Source organism: Barbatula barbatula, assembly GCF_947034865.1.
Source record: "Barbatula barbatula genome assembly, chromosome: 19".
In the NCBI taxonomy this organism is placed as follows: domain Eukaryota; kingdom Metazoa; phylum Chordata; class Actinopteri; order Cypriniformes; family Nemacheilidae; genus Barbatula; species Barbatula barbatula.
Window position 1 is genome coordinate 11,907,795 of NC_136782.1, and position 21,072 is coordinate 11,928,866.

Below are 21,072 nucleotides of genomic sequence, written 5' to 3' on the forward strand. Positions count from 1 at the left end.
TATTTGTGACACCCATTTCACTTAAAGAGATGTTTGGATTTTGTTGGATACCCCAACCTATTAATTCAGTGTAATTCATGCTGTGTTATATATTTGTTTAGGCTAACAAAATCCATAGAGAAGCGAGTTAGGCTGAAACCATCCCCTGTGTGTAATTGAGGTACATGCAAGATTGAAGATGGTTCTTCTGTGTCACATGAACATTTGCATGCCCAAGTAGTGATGAAGAGCACTGTCTGTTTGCTTTTGTTCCAGAGGATGCATTGTGTTTATTCTGTCACACTTCATGCATCTGTCGAGACAAATTTATGTCAAGCTTTGAAGCCACAACTGTGCCCCAGAATGCTTTTGCCATGATTACAGCTGATATGCTTCATTTTAGATAGGCATCACATGCAGTTGACCTCAGAATGGTGAAAAATAGCCGTATGTCTGACTGCAGTGGGTTCCATGTTTTCTAATTTTCAAAAAAAATTTCATGGGTGACTGCCGCCACAGTGATGCTGATTTTGGATTGCGTCCAGTCAAAGATAAACACATGCCTTCATGTAGTTTATGAGTGTGTTTAAATCAAATACAGGCAATCAGTATTAACAAAGGGCTTTTCGAAGCTTATGAGAAAACGGTCAGACGAAATACTTGATGGATGTTAGGCAGTCTTGGCGAGCCGGCGAGCACAGAAAGAAACAGTTGGCTAGGTCAGAGGAAATGGAGGATTGTTCTTCTCCGTCGACCTCCGCTGTGTAACTGGGCCATCATTGTAAGCGCCACAGCCTAGCATTAAATCTTTAAACAATGCCAGTCTGTACAGCGCTGTACCGACCAGCCTCACCAGACTGTTGTTTGGGTTTTGATGCTGTTCTTCAGGGAGAAGATGGTTGATTTGTTTTAGATTTTCTGGTTGACTGAGGGCGTGACCGATTCAATGACTTACAGTATGTGTTCGCAGGTTTAATCATCCAACAAATTACTGCAAGGAAGTTGTGATTTTCGTTTCCTGTCTCTGCAGGGCATGTTTGTGTCTTATGCCACACTCTTAGGTTGACTGCGGGTGTGTTGCAAAATGGTGTCACATCTCTTTCCTGTGAAGCAGGCAGATATAAGAAATATTTGCGAGAAGCACATTATTAAAACACAATATTCTATTAAAGAATAAGATCAAAATAAAATCCTCGTGCCATACGCTACAAGGATTTTACCTAAAGGTTTGCCATTTTATAGCTCAGGAGATTTGGTGGATGTTTCATTTATGCATCAACCTTTGAAAATATTCACAAACCCCCCAAAACATTTATATGCAATACATTTAACAAATTGTTTATGTAATACAATTATTATAAAAAAATATGAAAATAAATTAATAATAATATAAATCGAATAAAATATAAATATTTATATTAGTAGCCACTAGCCAGCCCGATCAACAAACACAAACCGGAAGTAAACCTTCGAGTAAACCTCCTTTCACATGCCTAAATTGTACGCCACGCCACCACGTCACTCAGGAATGGGTATAAAAAGTGCAAAGCAGAACGCAAGGAAATATCTCCATAGCTCTACGGAAATAACTTGCCCAACCTCCGGGGTCTTCTGATTGGCCCGAAAGGCATCAGACATGAGCGCAGCGGTCAAACACGTCTGTCTAGGTCTTGTTTATGTCGAAAAACAATAGAAAAGTAGAGAAGTGGAATTCAAAAACATGTGAACAGCCCTAAAAGTGTACATAATTTGGGTTAGGAAGTACGTGATGAGAAATGTTGGAGTTAGTTATTGAATGTAATTTCCAGTTGCACACTTTTGTATCTTGACAAATTATCATTAATTGAGACATTGTTGAGGTATTCAAGCTAGTAATAAAGCAAATCCTAATTGGCTTTCTATTAGTCTCATACCTGTCTATAGTAAAAATGAAGATATCTAAGAAATCTCATTTGTGGTCGTTTTATTCCTTTTTGTTCTCACCGTATAGAAATGACCACTGCATTGTATACATTTAACTTTTTTAACTTAACATATTTCTATTTCTCCTTACTGCAGTTGCCAAGCGTCCCTCTTCCGTGTCCTCGCTGAGTGGGATCGTGAGCCGCATGGCCTCGGGAGGAGCGTCCCGTGGGAGCTGCACCTCGGTGAACACTGTGTGCTCCGACAGTGACCGCGGTGCCAGTCTCAGCTCCTCCGCCTCCTCTGCCTCGCTGCAGGATGGACACTCTTCCTCTTCATCCTCGTCACTTCCCTACGGAGCCGTGCCGTCTTACACCGGGCCCCAACGTAACGGCTCTGACATCAGTCTGGACCTCACGCCTCTCTCTCTGCTGACGGGAGCCGGTAAACTTCCTGGCTCTACAACACCGATGCCCAAACTCACTCGCCTGGAGAGGGTGGCACTGGAGATAGTGGAAACTGAGCAGGCCTATGTGAGGGACCTCAAGAGCATTGTGGAGGTTAGGACCATATTCATGCTACTTTGTATATGTGTTATATCATTCTGTGTTACAATGCACAATGGTATACAACATCATCACATGCAAAATCCTGCAGAAACAATTATGGGTAGGGTTTAGTTTTATTTATTGGGGGTTGATTAGATTGTGTAAAATGGACACGTTGATATCACTATTGGTGCTTCCTAAAGCTGTTCTGCCTGCTGGGCAATAAACTGGGTAAGGAATATTTTCCCATGGATAAAGGTTTAGGGTCACTTCAATAAATTGGTTCTCCCAGGGTTGCCAGATCACCCCAAAACTACCGCAATGACATGATGACAAATACCCAAACTGAAATTATTCCAGTGCTATAAACAACTTAAGAATTGACACTGAAATCTATCAACATTCAACCAGTAGAATAAAAAATGGGTTATAGCCCCATTCCATGGGATAACCTCAGACTTGGCAACTCCATGTGCATGCTCTAAATGTCTGAAATTAGTTTTGTAGACAAAAATATGATTTGTGTTCATCACAGAACTAAAATTTGATTTAATAAAAATGTTTCTGATATGTATTACTGTAACAAGATCCATAAAAGGAAGGAGACGGGAACCGGCGAACATAAAATAACTTTAAATTAATAAAATCAAACGTAAATAAACACACACAAACCACAACATAAAATCCAGGCCTGGTCCTCTCTCACTGACGGTCTGGTCACTTGTCCTCTTATGCTCCCAATCTCCTCTGTGATACAAGACCGGTGTGCGTACAGCTGACCGGCCTCGATAAGCCAATAAGAGCCAAGAATAGATGGGAACTCATTCAAAATTGTATAAGAAACATTCCCATTTACGTTTTTTGTCATGAAAGTAACCGGTCCTAAAAAACAGATTTCATTCATCAAGAAATTAATAAGGATGAATTAGCATTATTTAATTAATGTTAAAAAAATTTAATAAAAAATTAACCATGGTATGAATAATATTATTTATATGTCCAAACCCACCCACGGGCTAAGACTTTCTACTGAGCTGTAGGAAAGCTCAGTCATGCAAAGTCATCCAGGTCGGCATCAGAACTGTCATGTCTCCTTTACCGCCCCCAACCCCCACTACCCATTGCCCCCACACCTGGTATGTAAACCAGGATTCGCATAACAGAGAAAGCAGAGCCTTATCTCAGTGCCAGCGGCAAGTTAAAATGTGATCATTGTGAGATTCGGCTGTGCCATTCATCACACATTCAGGTGGAGCACAGGAGATCATGGCAGTGGATGAAAGCTGCAGTAAATTCAAACTGTCACTTCAAAAGCATCTTTGTGCTGCTTCTCGCTCGCGTCGATCCAATCCGAGACAATGAGGAGGCTGTTACGAACACACACGCACAAATCAGAGTGTGTTGTAAACATAAGAGCCTCTTTGTGGATGGCTCTCAACACATGCATCATATGTCAATGCCCAGGGTGAGGGCAGATCAGACCTTGAATGGAGGTCATGGGCACGTTTTTTGAAAATCGAAAGGTGTAACATATTTTTGGACGGCTAAAGAGATTCTGATGTTTTGCGGAGGTTTGTGATGGACCTGGATGAGATCAGAAAGAGATGTTCTTTGTGATTGTGGTTGATCGCAAAAGTTTACACAGCCTTTGAACTCCAAGGTGTAAGTTTCTGACAGCTGTTTTGTGGGTACGTAAGCCTCAGGTTGGGGGATGCCTGAAATGTAACTCCTTTTCCCTATAACTAATGGTTTATTTGAAGTCGAACTTTTAAGCCAATAAAAAGAGAAGGCATGCGCGCCTACGCTAGTTTTTAAAAAGATGCCCCGAGATCAAATATCCATAAAGTGCTTGTTGACAGACAGGATCTCGCAGAAGAATGCTGCTGTTTTATCAATCTGCGGTCACAAAATGGAGGCCGAGTGGTGGAGGGTAGTTTTGGGGATAAAGTGCTGACTGTGAGATATGTGTGCATGGTGTCTGATTGGCGTCATACTTAGTCGGGCTCGGCCGTAAGAGCCGTCTGGTTTTGATAGAAAGCATAACAAAGAATGATGTCAAGCTTGCTGGAAACAAGAACCCATCATATAATGAGTGTGAGCTCAGAGCCTGTTTGGCTTTTGTCTTTGTGGGTTATTATTAGGCTGTGAACTGTCGTTTGGTGGCATTCAGGTGCAGTGAGTTGGAGCTTGTTTGTGGGGAAAGTTTAGGGGAGCTGGACTGAGAGATTCCCTTTTTTGTTTCAGCTGTATTTCGGCCAAATAGGACAGGAAATTAGGGGCTGGGGGGCTTGGCTTTAACCCCCGTTCTGGGGCACAAGCAGAGATGGAGAGGGGCTGTTCACAAGAGAAAGGGACCAGTTCCCTTCCAAACTCCAGACTGACCTAGTTTCACAGACAAAGACTCTGAACACCGTGTAGAACTAACTGTTGCTCTCTTTCTATTGTCTGTTACCTTTCCAAACTTCCTTTCAGAGATAAGTGTCTCCTTCCTCTGTCTCTTTCTTTCTTTTTCTTTCTCTCTTTCTCTCTTTTTCTCTTTCTTTCTTTCTTTCTTTCTTTCTTTCTTTCTTTCTTTCTTTCTCTCTTCTTCTCTTTCTTTTTCTCTTTCTTTCTTTTTCTCTTTCTTTCTTTCTTTCTTTCTTTCTTTCTTTCTTTCATTCCATATTTCTTGTTCTCTTTACTGTTAAAATTTTTTCTAATCTAACCATGTTATTCATTCTTTATCTCTGTGTTTATTTCTTTTCTTCCTTCCCTAATTTCTTTCTTTTCTCTCTCTCTCTCTCTCTCTCTCTCTCTCTCTCTCTCTCTATCTCTATCTCTATCTCTCTGTTTCTTTCATTCTTTCTTTCACTCATTTCTCTTGACTTATTTCTACTCCAACCCTTTTATTCTTCATGTATCTCTGTGTTTCTTTCTATTCTTCCTTCCTTCTTTCTGCTCCATCCCTCACGTGTGAACATTTATGTTTTTTCTTTCTAATCCAACCCATGTATTCTTTATGTATCTCTGTGTTTATTTGTTCTTTCCTTCCCTCATTTCTCTTTCTTTCTTTCTTTCTTTCTTTCTTTCTTTCCTTCCCTCATTTCTCTTTCTTTCTTTTTGTCTGTCTTTCTTTCTCTTCCTTCTTTCTGCTCCATCTCTCACATGTGAACATTTATGTTTTGCTTTTCGCCAGACTGACTGTCATAACACACTTTACGTACGCTCTAGTAAGTCATATCTTTCAGAAAGCATCTGCCAAGAAAATGTGCTCAAAAGTTATTGTTCCTTTGTCTGTAGCCGGTGCCGCTCGTCTCACACACTGTCCTTTCATAACTCACAGAGTAATCCTCAGATTTCCTCTCACCTCCTGGATTTCAACTCCTGCCTGTGTCATCATTCATCTCTTCATCTGCGTCGTCAGTATGTGTCACGGTCACGAGAGACGATCGTTTGGGGGAATTAGTTCCAGACCAAATAAAGCAACGTAATTACAGTGTCCCACTTCCCTTTGACTTGTAAAGGTGCTGCATGTTCCATTCCTTTATTTTCTTCCTCTTTTTTGCCCCCACTTCTGTATGTTTGCCTTCCCAGACGTCTTGTGGCTGTGGAAACAAACAGAGAAGGAAAAAGAGCTTGTGTTTTATGATCTAGGAATGTGGAGGGACAGGGCAATAGGGAAAGCGTCAAAGAGAGCCCCTTATAAAGCCAGCCTGCCTCACATGCCTCATAATGTTTGTTTATTTGCAGCCATTTATTGTAGCTTGGTGGGCTATCTTTTGTTGGCCTTAGTGTTCGTTTTTTCCCTCTCGGGAGATTGTGACTGCCATTGTTGGTACTCTCTTGTGCTTCCTATCGGTTGTGGTCTACCGAACATGGTTTGTCTTTCGATTATAGAGATGGTTTTCAGTCTTCCTAAATCAGGGTTAATGAGAACTGATAAAAACTGATACTGTGATAATAGATAATAGAGATAATAAATAATAATGTTAGTGCTGCTTAACTCTGTAGTCCAGTGTCCAGGAACCAGACTGGATTGTATTTCAGTTTTGGGCCTCTGTTGAACAAAAATGAAGTTTAAAGTATGATAAACATTTTGATTTAATGCAGAGCACAAATCAAGAATGCATCTTTAGAGCGGCAGCATTATGATGCTTATATCATTATACCAAAACCAATACCCCAACATTGTTGATTTAGGATAAATGATAGCGAAATATTAGGCATTGCTGCCAACTAGTGACAAATTGTATCTTTTTAACTTGAAGAACTATCCCAGCAAAGATAATTTAAGTTATCTTAATCATTTAAAGAAATTATTTCAAACTCCAGATTAAACCTGTACAGAGAGCCAGCATGCATCCTAAACCGTCTGGCTTTGTGGTGCATAGAGTCCAGTGCTTGACTTTGTTCATTCTGAGGTAAAACTTTATATTAACTGATATAAATATTGTGTGTGTGTGGGGGGGGGGTTAACCACCATATTAGTTGCGTGACTTGCTTTCCTGTAGTCCCTTGCATGTTTACACTAAAGATCATTGTGGGGTTCAAGTGTGGCGTCCATAGTAATTACATTACACCAATTCATGGAGGTGAAAATCACATTCTGCTGTGACGGGCCCCATTTATAGTCAAAATTGTCTGTTTTTAATGTTTAAGAGCTTACAATGGAAAATATGATGAAATTGAATTTAATACAATTTCTCACGAGAAAAATGCCTGGTATGATTCAATGAGGTCATGCACACTTTGTCTTTATCTGGTTCTCTCTCTCAGGACTATGTTGGCTGCATTATCGACTGCGGCGACTTACCTCTCAAACCTGAGGAGGTCAGCACCCTCTTCTGCAACATTGAGGACATCTACGAGTTTAACAGGTGGGTGTCTGCTTTCTGCATTCTCTCTCTTTGTCTCTTCTCTCTTTTGTGCAGAAAACGTTGATGCAACTTTTGCAGAAATCAGAACTGTAGTGGTCACTCTTTTCCATTGCAGTATCATGCAATACTGTATCTTTGTATGGGGATACAATCTTTGTGAATTAATTAGTTGAGTCCTGTCAAAAACAGCTTCATTTAATTCATTTATTTACTAATTTACCTAATCAAACCTTTTCCTTCTGTGTTCAGTGAAATAAATTAATGAATCTGTGTTCAACATTAATGAACAAATAAGACAGAATTGTCAACTGTTCCTTTAAAGCTCTGTTGGTCATGTCTGACTCACAGAAGTCTTCCTGGGTGGCGACCGTGGTGGCGTCTGTTGAATCTGTCTCAGACACAATGGCCTGCTTGTACTCTTTCCTACAGTAAAGGACGATGTGCAGATGTCTGCCAACTGTTAGTGTATACAGTACGTTAATTCTGATCCACTCCAGCACACCGTCTCTGGACTGCTGTACTTGATCTGGATTGCGTGATACTTCGACTCGGCCTTCATCATAACTTCTGCTCTTCTTACAGCAGATGGTTTATAACACCGGGCGTTCATGCATGCTAACCTGGATAATTTTGTTGTTTATTGCAATTGACACGCCTTGTTTATTTCACACCCAGATTCTGCTTTCTTTTCTGCGTTGATTATCATTGATTTATACAAGTGTTGAAAAGTGTTACAGCATTAAGAAAATGTGTTAATTCCTTCAACAAAATATTATTGCTCAGATGTTTCTCGGTTGTAACTCTGGTATTTTCAGTTTTTTATTTAGGTGTCAAGTTTGTCTGGCATGCTTCTCTTAAAAAAGAGACAATCAGTAAAGTGATGCTGTCAAAAATAAATAATTGAGATATTTGGTCCACTTTAAATTCTTATGGGTTATATTTGACAGCCGTCTATGGTATCATGAAGTGAATTGTAAACTGACTGATGGGTAGGAGAACTATGAGCAAGAGAGTGTGTTCCCGAGGTCCTGGGAAGAAAACTTCTCAAACTTCTCATTTTTCCTTACTACTCCTTGCCCTTCAATCACTCCTGCTGAGAGGCCTGTTTTCACACTATTTTCTTTTCTCTCTATCCGCACCAAGTCAGCCCCAGTCTTTAAAAACCCTCTTATGACATTAGTCAGTGTGGAAATTGAACATGGCGCCTTACCACCGGCTCTCATGGGAAATCAACTGGATTGTGTTGAAAACAGAGAATCCAACAAACTCTTCGTTGTCCTTAGAGCCTCAGTTAATAACAACCTTAACATACAAAGCATTTGTTGTCTTGATCTCAACTGCTTTTGGCCTCTTTGTAAGATAAATATTGTCTGTGGTGAACAGAATGAGAGTTAATTCGAAAGTTCCTTACTTGTGGAAAAGATTATTAAAGGGATATTTCACACAAAATTGAACATTTTGATATCATTTACGTTCTTTCTGGAAAAACACAGAAGAAAAGAAGAGCAAAATGGTCTAAATGCTTCACTTTTTCATGCACAATGCTTGTAACCAAATCATTATTGGCCACCATTGACTACCATAGTCTACCATAGAACAAAATAAATTATATAGGGTGAGTCAATGAATACAGAATTATTTTTGTTAACTGTAAATATGTGCATAATAAAATATAACTAAATTAGATTTAAGAGCTCTAGTGGAGGAAAAACTTATCAGTCAACAAACATTTTTTCAGTCTGTTCCTTGAAAGCTATAAAATGATGACAGAATTTTGATTTAAGGTTGGTTCTTTATATCTCATTGCGTGCCCCTGTAGTTGTTTAGCGACTACTTACAATGAAGACGAAGACCTTGTTTTCTCATCCTGCCTCATAGTTTAAACATACAAAAGCTCCCTTCATCTTTTTTTACTCTTAAAAGCGCTGCTCATCGCTTTGGAATGTAGCCCCTGTATTTACACTTGATAAGTCTACTTTCTTGGCTCTGCTCAAAGCTTTAGGACACATACAAATGTGCCATGTTCTCTAAGCCAAAGCAGGCCGGGCACAAATGTAGAGCTCCAGCCCCTGTGGTGAACAAGCCACACATGCCCTGTCAGAAAGTGATGGTGCAGCCAAGCGAGCAATGCATCCTCGGACAGCAGACAGGACTTATTCTGTTCTCTCAGACATTCGTCCAGTTATAGTGAAGCATTGTTAATTGCGACTTTGCACAGAAATGCCGCATTTGTCTTTTTCAGTGAATGCAACCAAGCAAGCTGTTTTCGATGGCTTGGGAATCGCCTCTGTATTTCAGTGATGAAAACATTCCGATGCTGACTCATTCCTGTGTTTAGCAACAGTTTTGCTCTAAATCTGCAGTTTGTTCATTTTGTTCTAGGTTTATATTAGCAATGTTTAATCGGGCCAATCTGTCATGCAAAATCCATTCTGATGTCCTTAAATGGATGCTGCAAGTTCAGGGCCACCTACAGCAGCGCTTTAATCAGTATTTCTAGATGTATTATGGTCATTCCAGTCCAGTGTGTATTGAATTTCAACTAAATCAAACCTCAGGAGTGACAAAGTCATCCAACAGCAATGTTAAAGACTGATAGCATGACAAGACACATGAAAAATTTGATAATAATCCAGGTTATTAGATTAATTAGATCCTTGTGGTTGAAAACATCTAAAAATGTTGTATTGCTTAAAAGTAAATATGAACTTGTTTTCTTTGCAGTATTTGAGGTCTGAAATTATGCAAATTATGAGGGTAACAGATGAAGGGCATGAAACAATAACAAGAACATTTATGAGAAAACGAGGGTGCGGGGTCAGGAGACAAGACAGGGGAGCACATGGCACAGCAAAAACAAACAATGGCCATGTGCTTCCACACGAAACACAAGGTACTGTCACGATCCTTAGAAAGGCATGACACGGTGAGGCAGGATCGTGACAAATGTATTATTTAATATAGTTCATTATATTTTAGAGCATGGGTCTCAAACTCAGTTCCTGGAGGGCCACAGCTCTGCACAGTTTAGCTCCAAGCCTAATCAAACACACCTGATTCAGCTAATCAACATCTTCAGGATTACAAGAAACTTCCAAGCAGGTGTGGTTTAGAGCTGGTTGGAGCTAAACTGTGCAGAGCTGTGGCCCTCCAGGAACCGAGTTTGAGACCCATGTTTTAGAGTATATTTCCCAGATATTGATTCTTAAGGTGCCACGTTCTGTCCCTACAGTATGTTGAATGAAGCTTCTCACTGAGAAGCAATTGCGTTTTTTTTCTTATTGATAAAGACAGAACTAGTCTTTCACAAAACACTCACCTCAAATATCTCCTTCGATCTCATTCAGTAGAGGTCTAGATTTGTCTTTAGAGTTGTGAACAAAAGAGAAGAATAACTGTGAGTTTCCCCCTCCATAGGATTCTGTGTTTCCAGCAAAAATACAGCCATGACTGTTGTGGGAAATACGAGCTAGATGAAAGGGAGCCGTAATGCAGCAAACTTCTGTTTGCAGAGTGTTAAAAGATTAATTGTAGAAGTTGGAGAAAAGAAACTGGAGAGAGTTGGAGAGACCATACAACTTGAAGTGTGAAATAGTGAAGATTGAATGGAGTTCAGATTTTACATTCAGAACATCTGCATTGGGTTTCAGAGGAACACAAGTCTGGCAGTCACGCAAGATGCACTACATGGTTTGCAAATCGATTAGCACTCGGCCTCATGTCTGGATGAATTAATTTGGATGTACATTTTTTTAAATTTATTCTGGACGTTTTGCCTTTAAGTGTACAGCTTGGTGATAGAGAGGACAGTAAGCAAAGTGAGAGAGAGAGAAAGAGAGAAAGAGAGAGGGTTCGGAGAAGGACAACGAGAAAGGAATCAAACCTGGGTCGCCCCAATGTGCAACCGCGCCACATGTCGGAGCACTGCCCACAAGGCCATCGGCTCCGACTTGGATGTACTTGTCATGAACTGGTCCGAGACATGAAGGTGAGATCCAGATGCAGCTTTATCCAAAGGGCAATCCAAAGGCGTAATCCAAATAACAGGCAAGGGTCATACACAGGCAGTCCAAACAAAGAAACAAACAAAACAAAGAAACAAACAAAACAGGCAGGGACCAGAGGCAAAAGAGTAATCAGGGAACAAGGCAAGAAATCCAAAAAACCCAAAGACAAGGAACCAGGGAAACGCTCAGAAACACTCAGAAGACTTCGCACTGAATGGGTGTGTGGAAGTGGTTTACATGGAGTGAGACTAACAGGGTGATGAGACACAGATGAATGTAATCAGTGACGATGAGTCCGGGAAGTGAGTTATGGGAGATGTAGTTTTGTCAGTGAATGATAAGTCTGATGTGGAGGGCCACCTGGTGGTTCTCAAGGGCACTCCAGCTGGAGACCGTTACATAGCCCCCCCCTTTAAGGAGCGGATTCCAGACGCTCCTAAAATTGTCCAGGAGGGAGGTGGACCCGGGGCGGGATGGAGGACCAGGCCCATGGAGAGGAAGAGAACCTGGAGATTGAGGTGGAGCAGGTGACCAGGGCAGAACAGGCTGTGCAGGCGACCAGGGCAGAGCAGGCTGTGCAGGCGACCAGGGCATAGCAGGCTGTGCAGACGACCAGGGTGGAGCAGGCTGTGGAGGCGACCAGTGAGAAGACGACCCTTCAGGCGGCCAGGGAGGACACGACCCTTCAGGGGGACCTGGCGGTTCAGGGGTGTAGAGCGGATCTGACGGCTCTGGAACAGGTGTGGGTTGGCACGTCTTGTCCGAAGACACAGGCCTGAATCCTGTCCGAAGTTACAGGCGTGGAGAAGGCCATCCTGTCCGAAAACACGGGCGTGGAGAAGGCCATCTTGTCCGAAGACACAGGCATGGAGAAGGCCATCTTGTCCGGAGACACGGGCTTGGAGTTGGCCATCTTGTCCGAAGACACGGATGAGGCCAATGTGTGTGCAGCTCACACACACATTATAGCTGTGACCATTATAATCAGTGCCTCCTCCTCAGGAAAAGGAACAGGAACAGATTCAGGCTCTTGAACACATTCAGACTCTGGAACAGGAACAGACTCAGGCTCTTGAACAGATTCAGGCTCGGGAACAGGCTCAGGAAAAGGAACAGACTCAGGCTCTTGAACAGATTCAGACTCTTTAACAGGAACAGATTCAGGCTGGGGAACAGGCTCAGGAAAAGGAACAGACTCAGGCTCTTGAACAAATTCAGGCTCGGGAACAGGCTCAGACTGTAGAAGGGTCAATATGACAGGGCAAGACTCTGGAAGGGCGGTGGCCACTTTGTCCAAGGGCTCAGGCATGGCAGACGTGATGTGAACAGTCTCTGGCTGGGCAGACGTGACGTGAACAGTCTCTGGCTGGGCAGACGTGACGTGAAGCTCTGGCTCTGGCTGGGCAGACGTGACCTGAACAGTCTCTAAGTCCATTGAGGAATGTTATCAGGCATGAGGTATTCTAACATGTCCTCAAGCCCATAGCAAAACATGTCCTTTAAGACCGCCTCGTTTACGTTCACCCCGTGGCAGAGCTCACAAAACTCAACATATTCCTTGATCGGGCGGTTACCTTGGCTAAGTCAGAAGAGAAGGATGACTGGGTCCATGCTAGGTGTCGCTGCTGGATCTCGGGTGGCGAAGTCTTCTCTCAGGAACTGATCCGAGACATGAAGGTGAGTGTAATAAAGTTCGTAGAAGGGAAGGAAGGAGGCGGGAACCGGCGAACATTTGAACAATAAAAACTTTAATTAAATAAACAATAAACACTGAACAAACCGGCAGCCAGCTCACGGTAGACTGCCGGCCATAAAACATACACAAACTAAACACAGTTTCGGGCCCGGTCCTCTCTCGTCAACAGTCCTGCCGAACATCCTTTTAAGCTCCCAATCTCCTCCGTGATAAGATGCGGGACCGGTGCGCGCACAGCTGCTTCCACTTATCACTCACGCCACCGGCCCCGCGTCACGGCTCTCGTCCCGCCTGCCTCACCACATACCCCCATCACCCCTTACAGGCCGGGGGGCACCACCGAGACTGTACCTACTCCCCCCCCGGGGAGCCAGTCTCGGAGTCCGCGGCGCCTGGGGGTATGCACCGGCGAGACGAAAGAACAGAGACGGGAGCCCCCGGAGCGACAGGGACGAGAGAGGGGAGAGAGGAAAAGAAAAAAAAATTGTCCGGTTCCCTGACAAGCTGTCGCTCGGTCCTCAGCCAGCCGAGAAACTCTTCCTCGCGGTGCCATGCGATGGTACTGGACGCTCGGTGGACGGCTCGATCCTCCTCCGCCCCCTGGCAGCCGGCGATGGCCCTCCAGCTGAGGGCAGCTGGTCCTCCGTAACCTGCTCCTCCCCATCATGGCGGCTGGCAGCAGGCTCGGCCCACGGCAAACGGGCCTTGGCTCCCTCCTGGACGGCAGCCACCCCACCTCGACCCAGGAGCACGGCAGCGAGGTCCTCGTCCCATCCGACTTCTTGATCCAGCACCACCGCCTCGGGCAGCCACTCGCGGACTTCCCCCGTCCGCGCTGCCCGACCTCCTCAGCACCGCGATCACCCTCGGCAGCGAGGGCTCTCTGACAGCATGTCCCTCCTTCCTCCCGGGTTTCGGCACCAGTGTAATAAAGTTCGTAGAAGGGAAGGAAGGAGGCGGGAACCGGCGAACATTTGAACAATAAAAACTTTAATTAAATAAACAATAAACACTGAACAAACCGGCAGCCACCTCACGGTAGACTGCCGGCCATAAAACATACACAAACTAAACACAGTTTCGGGCCCGGTCCTCTCTCGTCAACAGTCCTGCCGAACATCCTTTTAAGCTCCCAATCTCCTCCGTGATAAGATGCGGGACCGGTGCGCGCACAGCTGCTTCCACTTATCACTCACGCCACCGGCCCCGCGTCACGGCTCTCGTCCCGCCTTCCTCACCACAGTGAGATTCAGATGCAGCTGTATTAGAGGGCAATCCAAAGGCGTAATCCAAATTACAGGCAAGGGTCATACACAGGCAGTCCAAACAAAGAAACAAACAAAACAGGCAGGGACTGTCAGGGATTAGGACAGGAAGAACCCAAGTGCAGGCAGACACGGGATAACAAGAATTTATTATAAATAAACACAAAACAAAAACCCACAAGGGGGTAAAACAAGACAAGACAAGATAAATAATAATCAGGACCCGGACTAACTAGACTGAGAAAACAAACACTAAGGACAAGACTACACTGACTCACCAAATTACAATGACCAAGCACTAGATATTGAAAACACAGCATACACGACCAAGGTACAAAATACAATGAACGAGCACAGGACAACGAACACGAGGATGTTTTATAGGGGAAACAAACACAGGATAATTGACAAGGGTCAGGTGCGGGTAATGAAACACTCAGGGAAGGTTAACGAGGAAACGAGATGGCGGGAACAAAGACACGGACCAGAGAGAGAGCATAGAAAGCCGATAGCCAACATCTCTCTCTCACATCAAACACAAGACTTTGTCATGAATCTGCCTCAAGACCAAGAATAGACATGACATGAAGGCAGATTCATGACAGAAGCCCCCCCTTTAATGAACACCTCCAGGTGTTCATCAAGGGGTAGACTAACAAGACAAGGCAGACTGGGAACACAAGACAAGGCAAAACATACTAAACAAGATCAAGGGCAGACACGAATACATTACAAGAGGGTTGGGATGAAATAATAAAAATAACAAACAAGGGAGGGGGGGAGGGGGAACAACAAAGTTCATGGGGGGAAGTCCAGTGGGACAAGGGGGAACAGTCCTAGTTCCCGGGGGCGCTCGCGAGCGTGGAGTCCCCGGGGACTTGATGGAAGAAGTCCTCGGGAGAACTGTTCTTGTTCCCGGCATAAGTGCCGGACTGGGTACCGGCTGGAAGGCCGGCTGAGCCACCTGCTGGAAGGCCGGCTGGAAGGCCGGATGAGCCACCGGCTAGAAGACCGGCTGGAAGGCCGGATGAGCCACCGGCTGGAAGACCGGCTGGAAGGCCGGATGAGCCGTCGGCTGGAAGACCGGCTGGAAGGCCGGCTGAGCCACCGGCTGGAAGGCCGGCAGGGCGGGACTTGGTGCAGGACTTGGCGCCGGCTGGAAGGCCGGATGAGCCACCGGCTGGAAGGCCGGCAGGGCGGGACTGGGTGCAGGACTTGGCGCCGGCTGGAAGGCCGGCGGGGCAGGACTTGGCGCCGGCTGGAAGGCCGGCGGGGCAGGACTTGGCGCCGGCTGGAAGGCCGGCGGGGCAGGACTTGGCGCCGGCTGGAAGGCCGGCGGGGCAGGACTTGACGCCGGCTGGAAGGCCGGCGGGGCAGGACTTGACGCCGGCTGGAAGGCCGGCGGGGCAGGACTTGACGCCGGCTGGAAGGCCGGCAGGGCAGGACTTGAAACTGGGGTGGGTGGACTTGGGACCACCGGACTTGGGACCACCGGACTTGGGACCACCGGACTTGGGACCACCGGACTTGGGACCACCGGACTTGGGACCACCGGACTTGGGACCACCGGACTTGACGGGACCACCGGACTTGACGGGACCACCGGACTTGACGGGACCACCGGACTTGACGGAACATCAGGAGGCCCGCTGGACGGGGCCCTCCTGCCCGTATGACGCCCCCCCAAAAAATATTTGGGCTGAGTCCCGGTGTTCTCCTCCGGCTGGAAGTCCGGGCTTGAGATTACACCCCTCCTCGGCTTCTTCTTCTTCGACCGGCTCCCGGTGGGTGTAGCCGGTTGCGGAGAAGCGGTGGGGAGCATGACTAGCTCCATGCTGGAGGAGTCGAAGGGTGCAGAGGGCGAGGAGAGGCCCACAGCCCCGATTCGCAGGGTACGGCCCTCGGGGATGGCGGCCAGCGGAGGGGGGAAACTGGGCTGAACTGAGACCCTGGGCTCCGGCCGATTCATGGCATACCTGATAAGGTCGGTGAAGCCCAGCAGTCTCAGCATTTGCATCTCCCACCCCGCTAGAGGTTGGTTGAGGCCGCCATTGAACAGGACCATCTGTTCCTGCTCACTGTGGACCATCTCCCCTGCCACCTCAAAGAAACGGTCCGCAAACTCCAATACGTTGGAGTGTCCCTGACGTAAACCCAGGAGGCGACGAGCCTGGATCGCTCGCCTTGCCTCCAATCTGTCTGCTGGGTTCAGTTTTGGCTCGTTCATTCAGTCAGGGATTAGGACAGGAAGAACCCAAGTGCAGGCAGACACGGGATAACAAGAATTTATTATAAATAAACACAAAACAAAAACCCACAAGGGGGTAAAACAAGACAAGACAAGATAAATAATAATCAGGACCCGGACTAACTAGACTGAGAAAACAAACACTAAGGACAAGACTACACTGACTCACCAAATTACAATGACCAAGCACTAGATATTGAAAACACAGCATACACGACCAAGGTACAAAATACAATGAACGAGCACAGGACAACGAACACGAGGATGTTTTATAGGGGAAACAAACACAGGATAATTGACAAGGGTCAGGTGCGGGTAATGAAACACTCAGGGAAGGTTAACGAGGAAACGAGATGGCGGGAACAAAGACACGGACCAGAGAGAGAGCATAGAAAGCCGATAGCCAACATCTCTCTCTCACATCAAACACAAGACTTTGTCATGAATCTGCCTCAAGACCAAGAATAGACATGACATGAAGGCAGATTCATGACAGGGACCAGAGGCAAAAGAGTAATCAGGGAACAAGGCAAGAAATCCAAAAAACCAAACGACAAGGAACCAGGGAAACGCTCAGAAATGCAGTAATAACTAAACAAGACTTTGCACTGAATGGGTGTGTGGAAGTGGTTTATATGGAGTGAGACTAACAGGGTGATGAGACACAGATGAATGTAATCAGTGATGATGAGTCCGGGAAGTGAGTTATGGGAGATGTAGTTTTGTGAGTGAATGATAAGTATGATGTGGAGACCGTTACAGTACTTCTAATATTTTCCTTAACTCTTTGTATTTACCTGGCATAGAAGCTGCTGGGAAAGTATTAAGATAAAATGTAGCATCATACTTCCCTAACACTTTCCTGGGATTTTAGGTTCACGTGCCAAGACCTCAAAAGATGTGCCATGGTCTAATTGAATCCAACTCGCCTACTACAAGTGTAGACATGAAAGCAGATACTTACGGCTCTACATCTTCATCGTGCAATTACAGATTAATCTTTTGTTATTGTGGTGCTCCTTTAAAAAAAGTCTTGAGACATCAAAACCCTATAACATTAAGCTCTTTAGTCCATCTAATGGAGGAACCATGCATACATTCATCTGTTTCCTCGAAACCACAATGAAGACCTTTTACCAGAAAGGGCAACCACAAAATGAGCTTCGTCTTTAGAGGAGAAGAGAAGATGATGAAGGCTGGAGTGTTGCGGTTTCCCGCCGAACTTTTCCCCTCAGCCACATGAAGAAAACTCTAGAGTGTTTAGAGAGCACCATGTTGTTTCTTTAGCAAGTTATGGAAGGGGAATTTCCCTCAAGATTGACCAGTCTGGTGATTTGGGGGCATCTTGTTCAGGAACATTGAAGTTTTGCTAATGAGCTAAATTATATACAGTGTGGCTTGTTGAGTTGTCACAAAGCGGGTGAACAAGAGGGAGCACACTTGGTCATCAGAAAACCAGTCAAAAACTTTGGTCAAACAGTCCGACCAGCCACAAAAGATCATATCAACTTCATAACACCAAAATCCATTCTGTTCCATATAGCATGTGACTCACATTAGAGATCACTTAACCAAACCCAACCTTCCTTTATTGCCTCAATGTCCAGATGCGTTTGCCAGCCAAACCAAGATCACTATTTTAACTTCATCCAAAGCCTGACAGGAATCATTGGCAGTCATTTAAGAGCCATATCCATGTGATGGTAAGGAAAGGAGGGGATTTAAGGTCAGCTGCAGGGATATCAGGATATCTCTGGAGTGGAAATATGTTTTATATTAGATCTCTTCCATCTGTGTGAATTTAGGCAACAGTTTGGTCGATATTATAAAAACGAAACAAATGAACGCCATTTGGAAGCTCAGGCAGGAATTAAAGCCCATTCCAGTAAAGTGTGTCCTCTTGACACACCAGTCCCAGATGTTTCCACAGAGAGCGAATAACAACTTTTAAACAATGAGATATTCCAAGTCTTTATACTACATGCCACTCAACACAGATTTTGTCTTGCAAATGTTTCAGTGTTCATTACCAGCATGAGAATATGTGAGGATTGAAAGTATGTTGTGCACCTGACCAGAACTTTTTATCTTTGACAGTGAGCTTTTGGAAGATCTGGAACGTAGCCCGCATGCAGCTGCCATAGCAGAGTGCTTTGTGGAGAGGGTAAGCACACAAATAATGAAATAATGTGTATAGTTAGGTATATATTCAGACAATAAAAATGGACTAGTCCTGGGTTGTTTGCATGAGATAGCAAAACAAAATGAAGATATAGATGAAAATATGAACATACTTCACTCTGACTTAACCTTATAGAAAAAGGTGGTTTAAAAAGATAGTGAACCCAAAAACTTATTTTAATATTTACTCACCCTCATGTCTTTCCAAAACCTGTATGACTAACTTTACTCTGCAGAACACAAAAAATAATTTTAAAGAATGTTGGTAACAAAACAACACTTTCCCCCACATTGACTTATGTGGGCACAAAACCACAGACATTTCTCTTTTTTCCCCGAAGAAAATAATATACAGGTTTTAAACAAAAAGAGGATAAATATATAATATAAAATATAATTTTTTGGTGAACTATCGAGTTCATGCATGTCATTTTAGCTCTCCTCTTAACAAAAGTAGCTGTTGATTTATCCAGGTTGCCTAAGATAAACCATAATGTCAGGGCCCTTGCTTGGCAATGCGGCACAGATCTGTATTGGAGCCAGAAACTGATGGACTTTGTGAAACCAAGCCTAAACAAATCAGCAAACTGCGTTGAACTTTTAACTCATGCACACGTCAGCCAAGTATGTTTACAGACACTTGGCTCTACCTGTCCGCACCACAGTGACACAACAATGAGCTGACCGAGCCGGGATGGGAACTAGACAAGGACATCATTGTTTGGAGGCTGAATGTGCTGCCATGATTTGTGTCGTGGTTTAGAAAAGGAAATTGTTCCTAATCTTCCAATCCGAGCAAGGTTTAGGCAGCTGTCCCTCTTTTAACTTCCAATGTTTACTTCCTGCTGAAATGGCCACTGTTAGGATCAATTAGCACTGGTTAAAGAAACGCAGAGTACATTTGATTATGTCATTACCGGTAGGTTATTTTGAGGTTTTAGCTGACAAAGAGCTTGACTTTAACCTTCTCTACACTGTAAAAAATGATACAGATATTTACTTGATGGTGACAAAATTACAAAAAACATTTTTAAGTACTTTAAAGCTTACTTTTTCCACAATATCACATGATTAAAGTAAAATTATTTAAGATTACCTAAATTATTTTAGCATTTGTCATATGATCAATACCAATTTGAGCATTGGAGTGACTTCTTGTTCTTGTTAAATTTAAGATTAACATTTATTATTGTTTACAACATATGATGTACAAGTAAGCTGAGAGTTGTCTCTGTACTGGCATTAGCCGCATTACTGTTTACTGAGCAAAATAACACACATCATGAGCTCTCCCATGATCTGAGCAAAAGCACCACTCTTCTGAACGATGGTAACCACGAAACTCAAAAATAAAAAACAGTGTCTCTTCTAAATATTAAAGACAACTGAACAATAAACACTATCAAGTCTTTCATTTTAAATAACATAAAATAGCTCTTTTTCACAAAAACGACTCTAAATTCACTCCTTAGTTTGTGAAATTAACTAAAACAATGAATGTAGTCCCACCACAAAATAACTAAGTAAAGATCCTTATACAAGTTTAAGTGGGTTGAGGATGATAAAATTAAGTTGAATTCACTCAATCATTTTAATTATTCTTAACTTAAAAAACAAGAGGACAATTGTATTAAGTAAGGTTTGCTCAATTCATTTAATGAAATCTACTACGACCAAGAAATCAGTTTCACAGTGGAATGCAGCACAGGCTCTGACCCGTTTAGCTTTTGCATAGGATCTCCAATAGAAGTCTCTTAGCAACATTTAAAAGAAACGGCCAACTTTTTAAGAAAAACAAAGCAAGAACGTCTGGACTAGATATCCGAGTCCAAATAGAGCACGTATCAGACGTGTTTAAATGCTTAGAATTATAGTCTGCATCTGCTGAGCAGCCCATATCTGGCCATATCTGCCTGCAGACAGTCACAATGCCCTGTGCCAGGGCAGATGAGAGGTTTCATTTGATTGTGTTGTTGTGATACTGCTCCTGTTTTAGGACATTTAGTGGAAAAATCTCGAAACGCTGCCAGCAAACTTGTGTCCCACGGCTAAGCAAGTGCCACTCTAGATTGTGCCATTTTTATTGTTGTGTGTTTTATTTTGGTCTGATTTCTTAACCCTGAACCTCGAGTTTGGTGGCCGACCAACATAAAGAATGGACTATTACTCTTGATTTAAATTTTTACATTAAATATTTGTCTAAATGAAGTTGTTGTTTGTGCTACATATTTTTTATTCGTTCATTGTTTATTATTTGTCTGTTGTTTGTTTGTTTAGAGCGAAGCTTTTGACATTTACACCCTATACTGCATGAATTACCCCAAGTAAGTGAAGGACATTTCTATTACTTTTATTAAACGGTCCTTCCAAGCGATGCCATAGAAGAACCA

The 21,072-nt window shown here is 43.8% G+C and overlaps 1 protein-coding gene across 1 annotated transcript in view; it reads left to right on the forward strand.

Moving 5' to 3' along the window:
- The window catches only part of LOC306908841 (uncharacterized protein), a 44,834-nt gene that overhangs the window by 11,574 nt on the left and 12,188 nt on the right, over nt 1-21,072 (forward strand). Inside the window, exons 3-6 of the mRNA XM_079482054.1 lie at nt 2,038-2,441; nt 7,185-7,285; nt 18,599-18,665; nt 20,960-21,006. Coding sequence (XP_079338180.1) covers nt 2,038-2,441; nt 7,185-7,285; nt 18,599-18,665; nt 20,960-21,006 — 619 coding nt within the window. The remainder of the gene's footprint in view (nt 1-2,037; nt 2,442-7,184; nt 7,286-18,598; nt 18,666-20,959; nt 21,007-21,072) is intronic.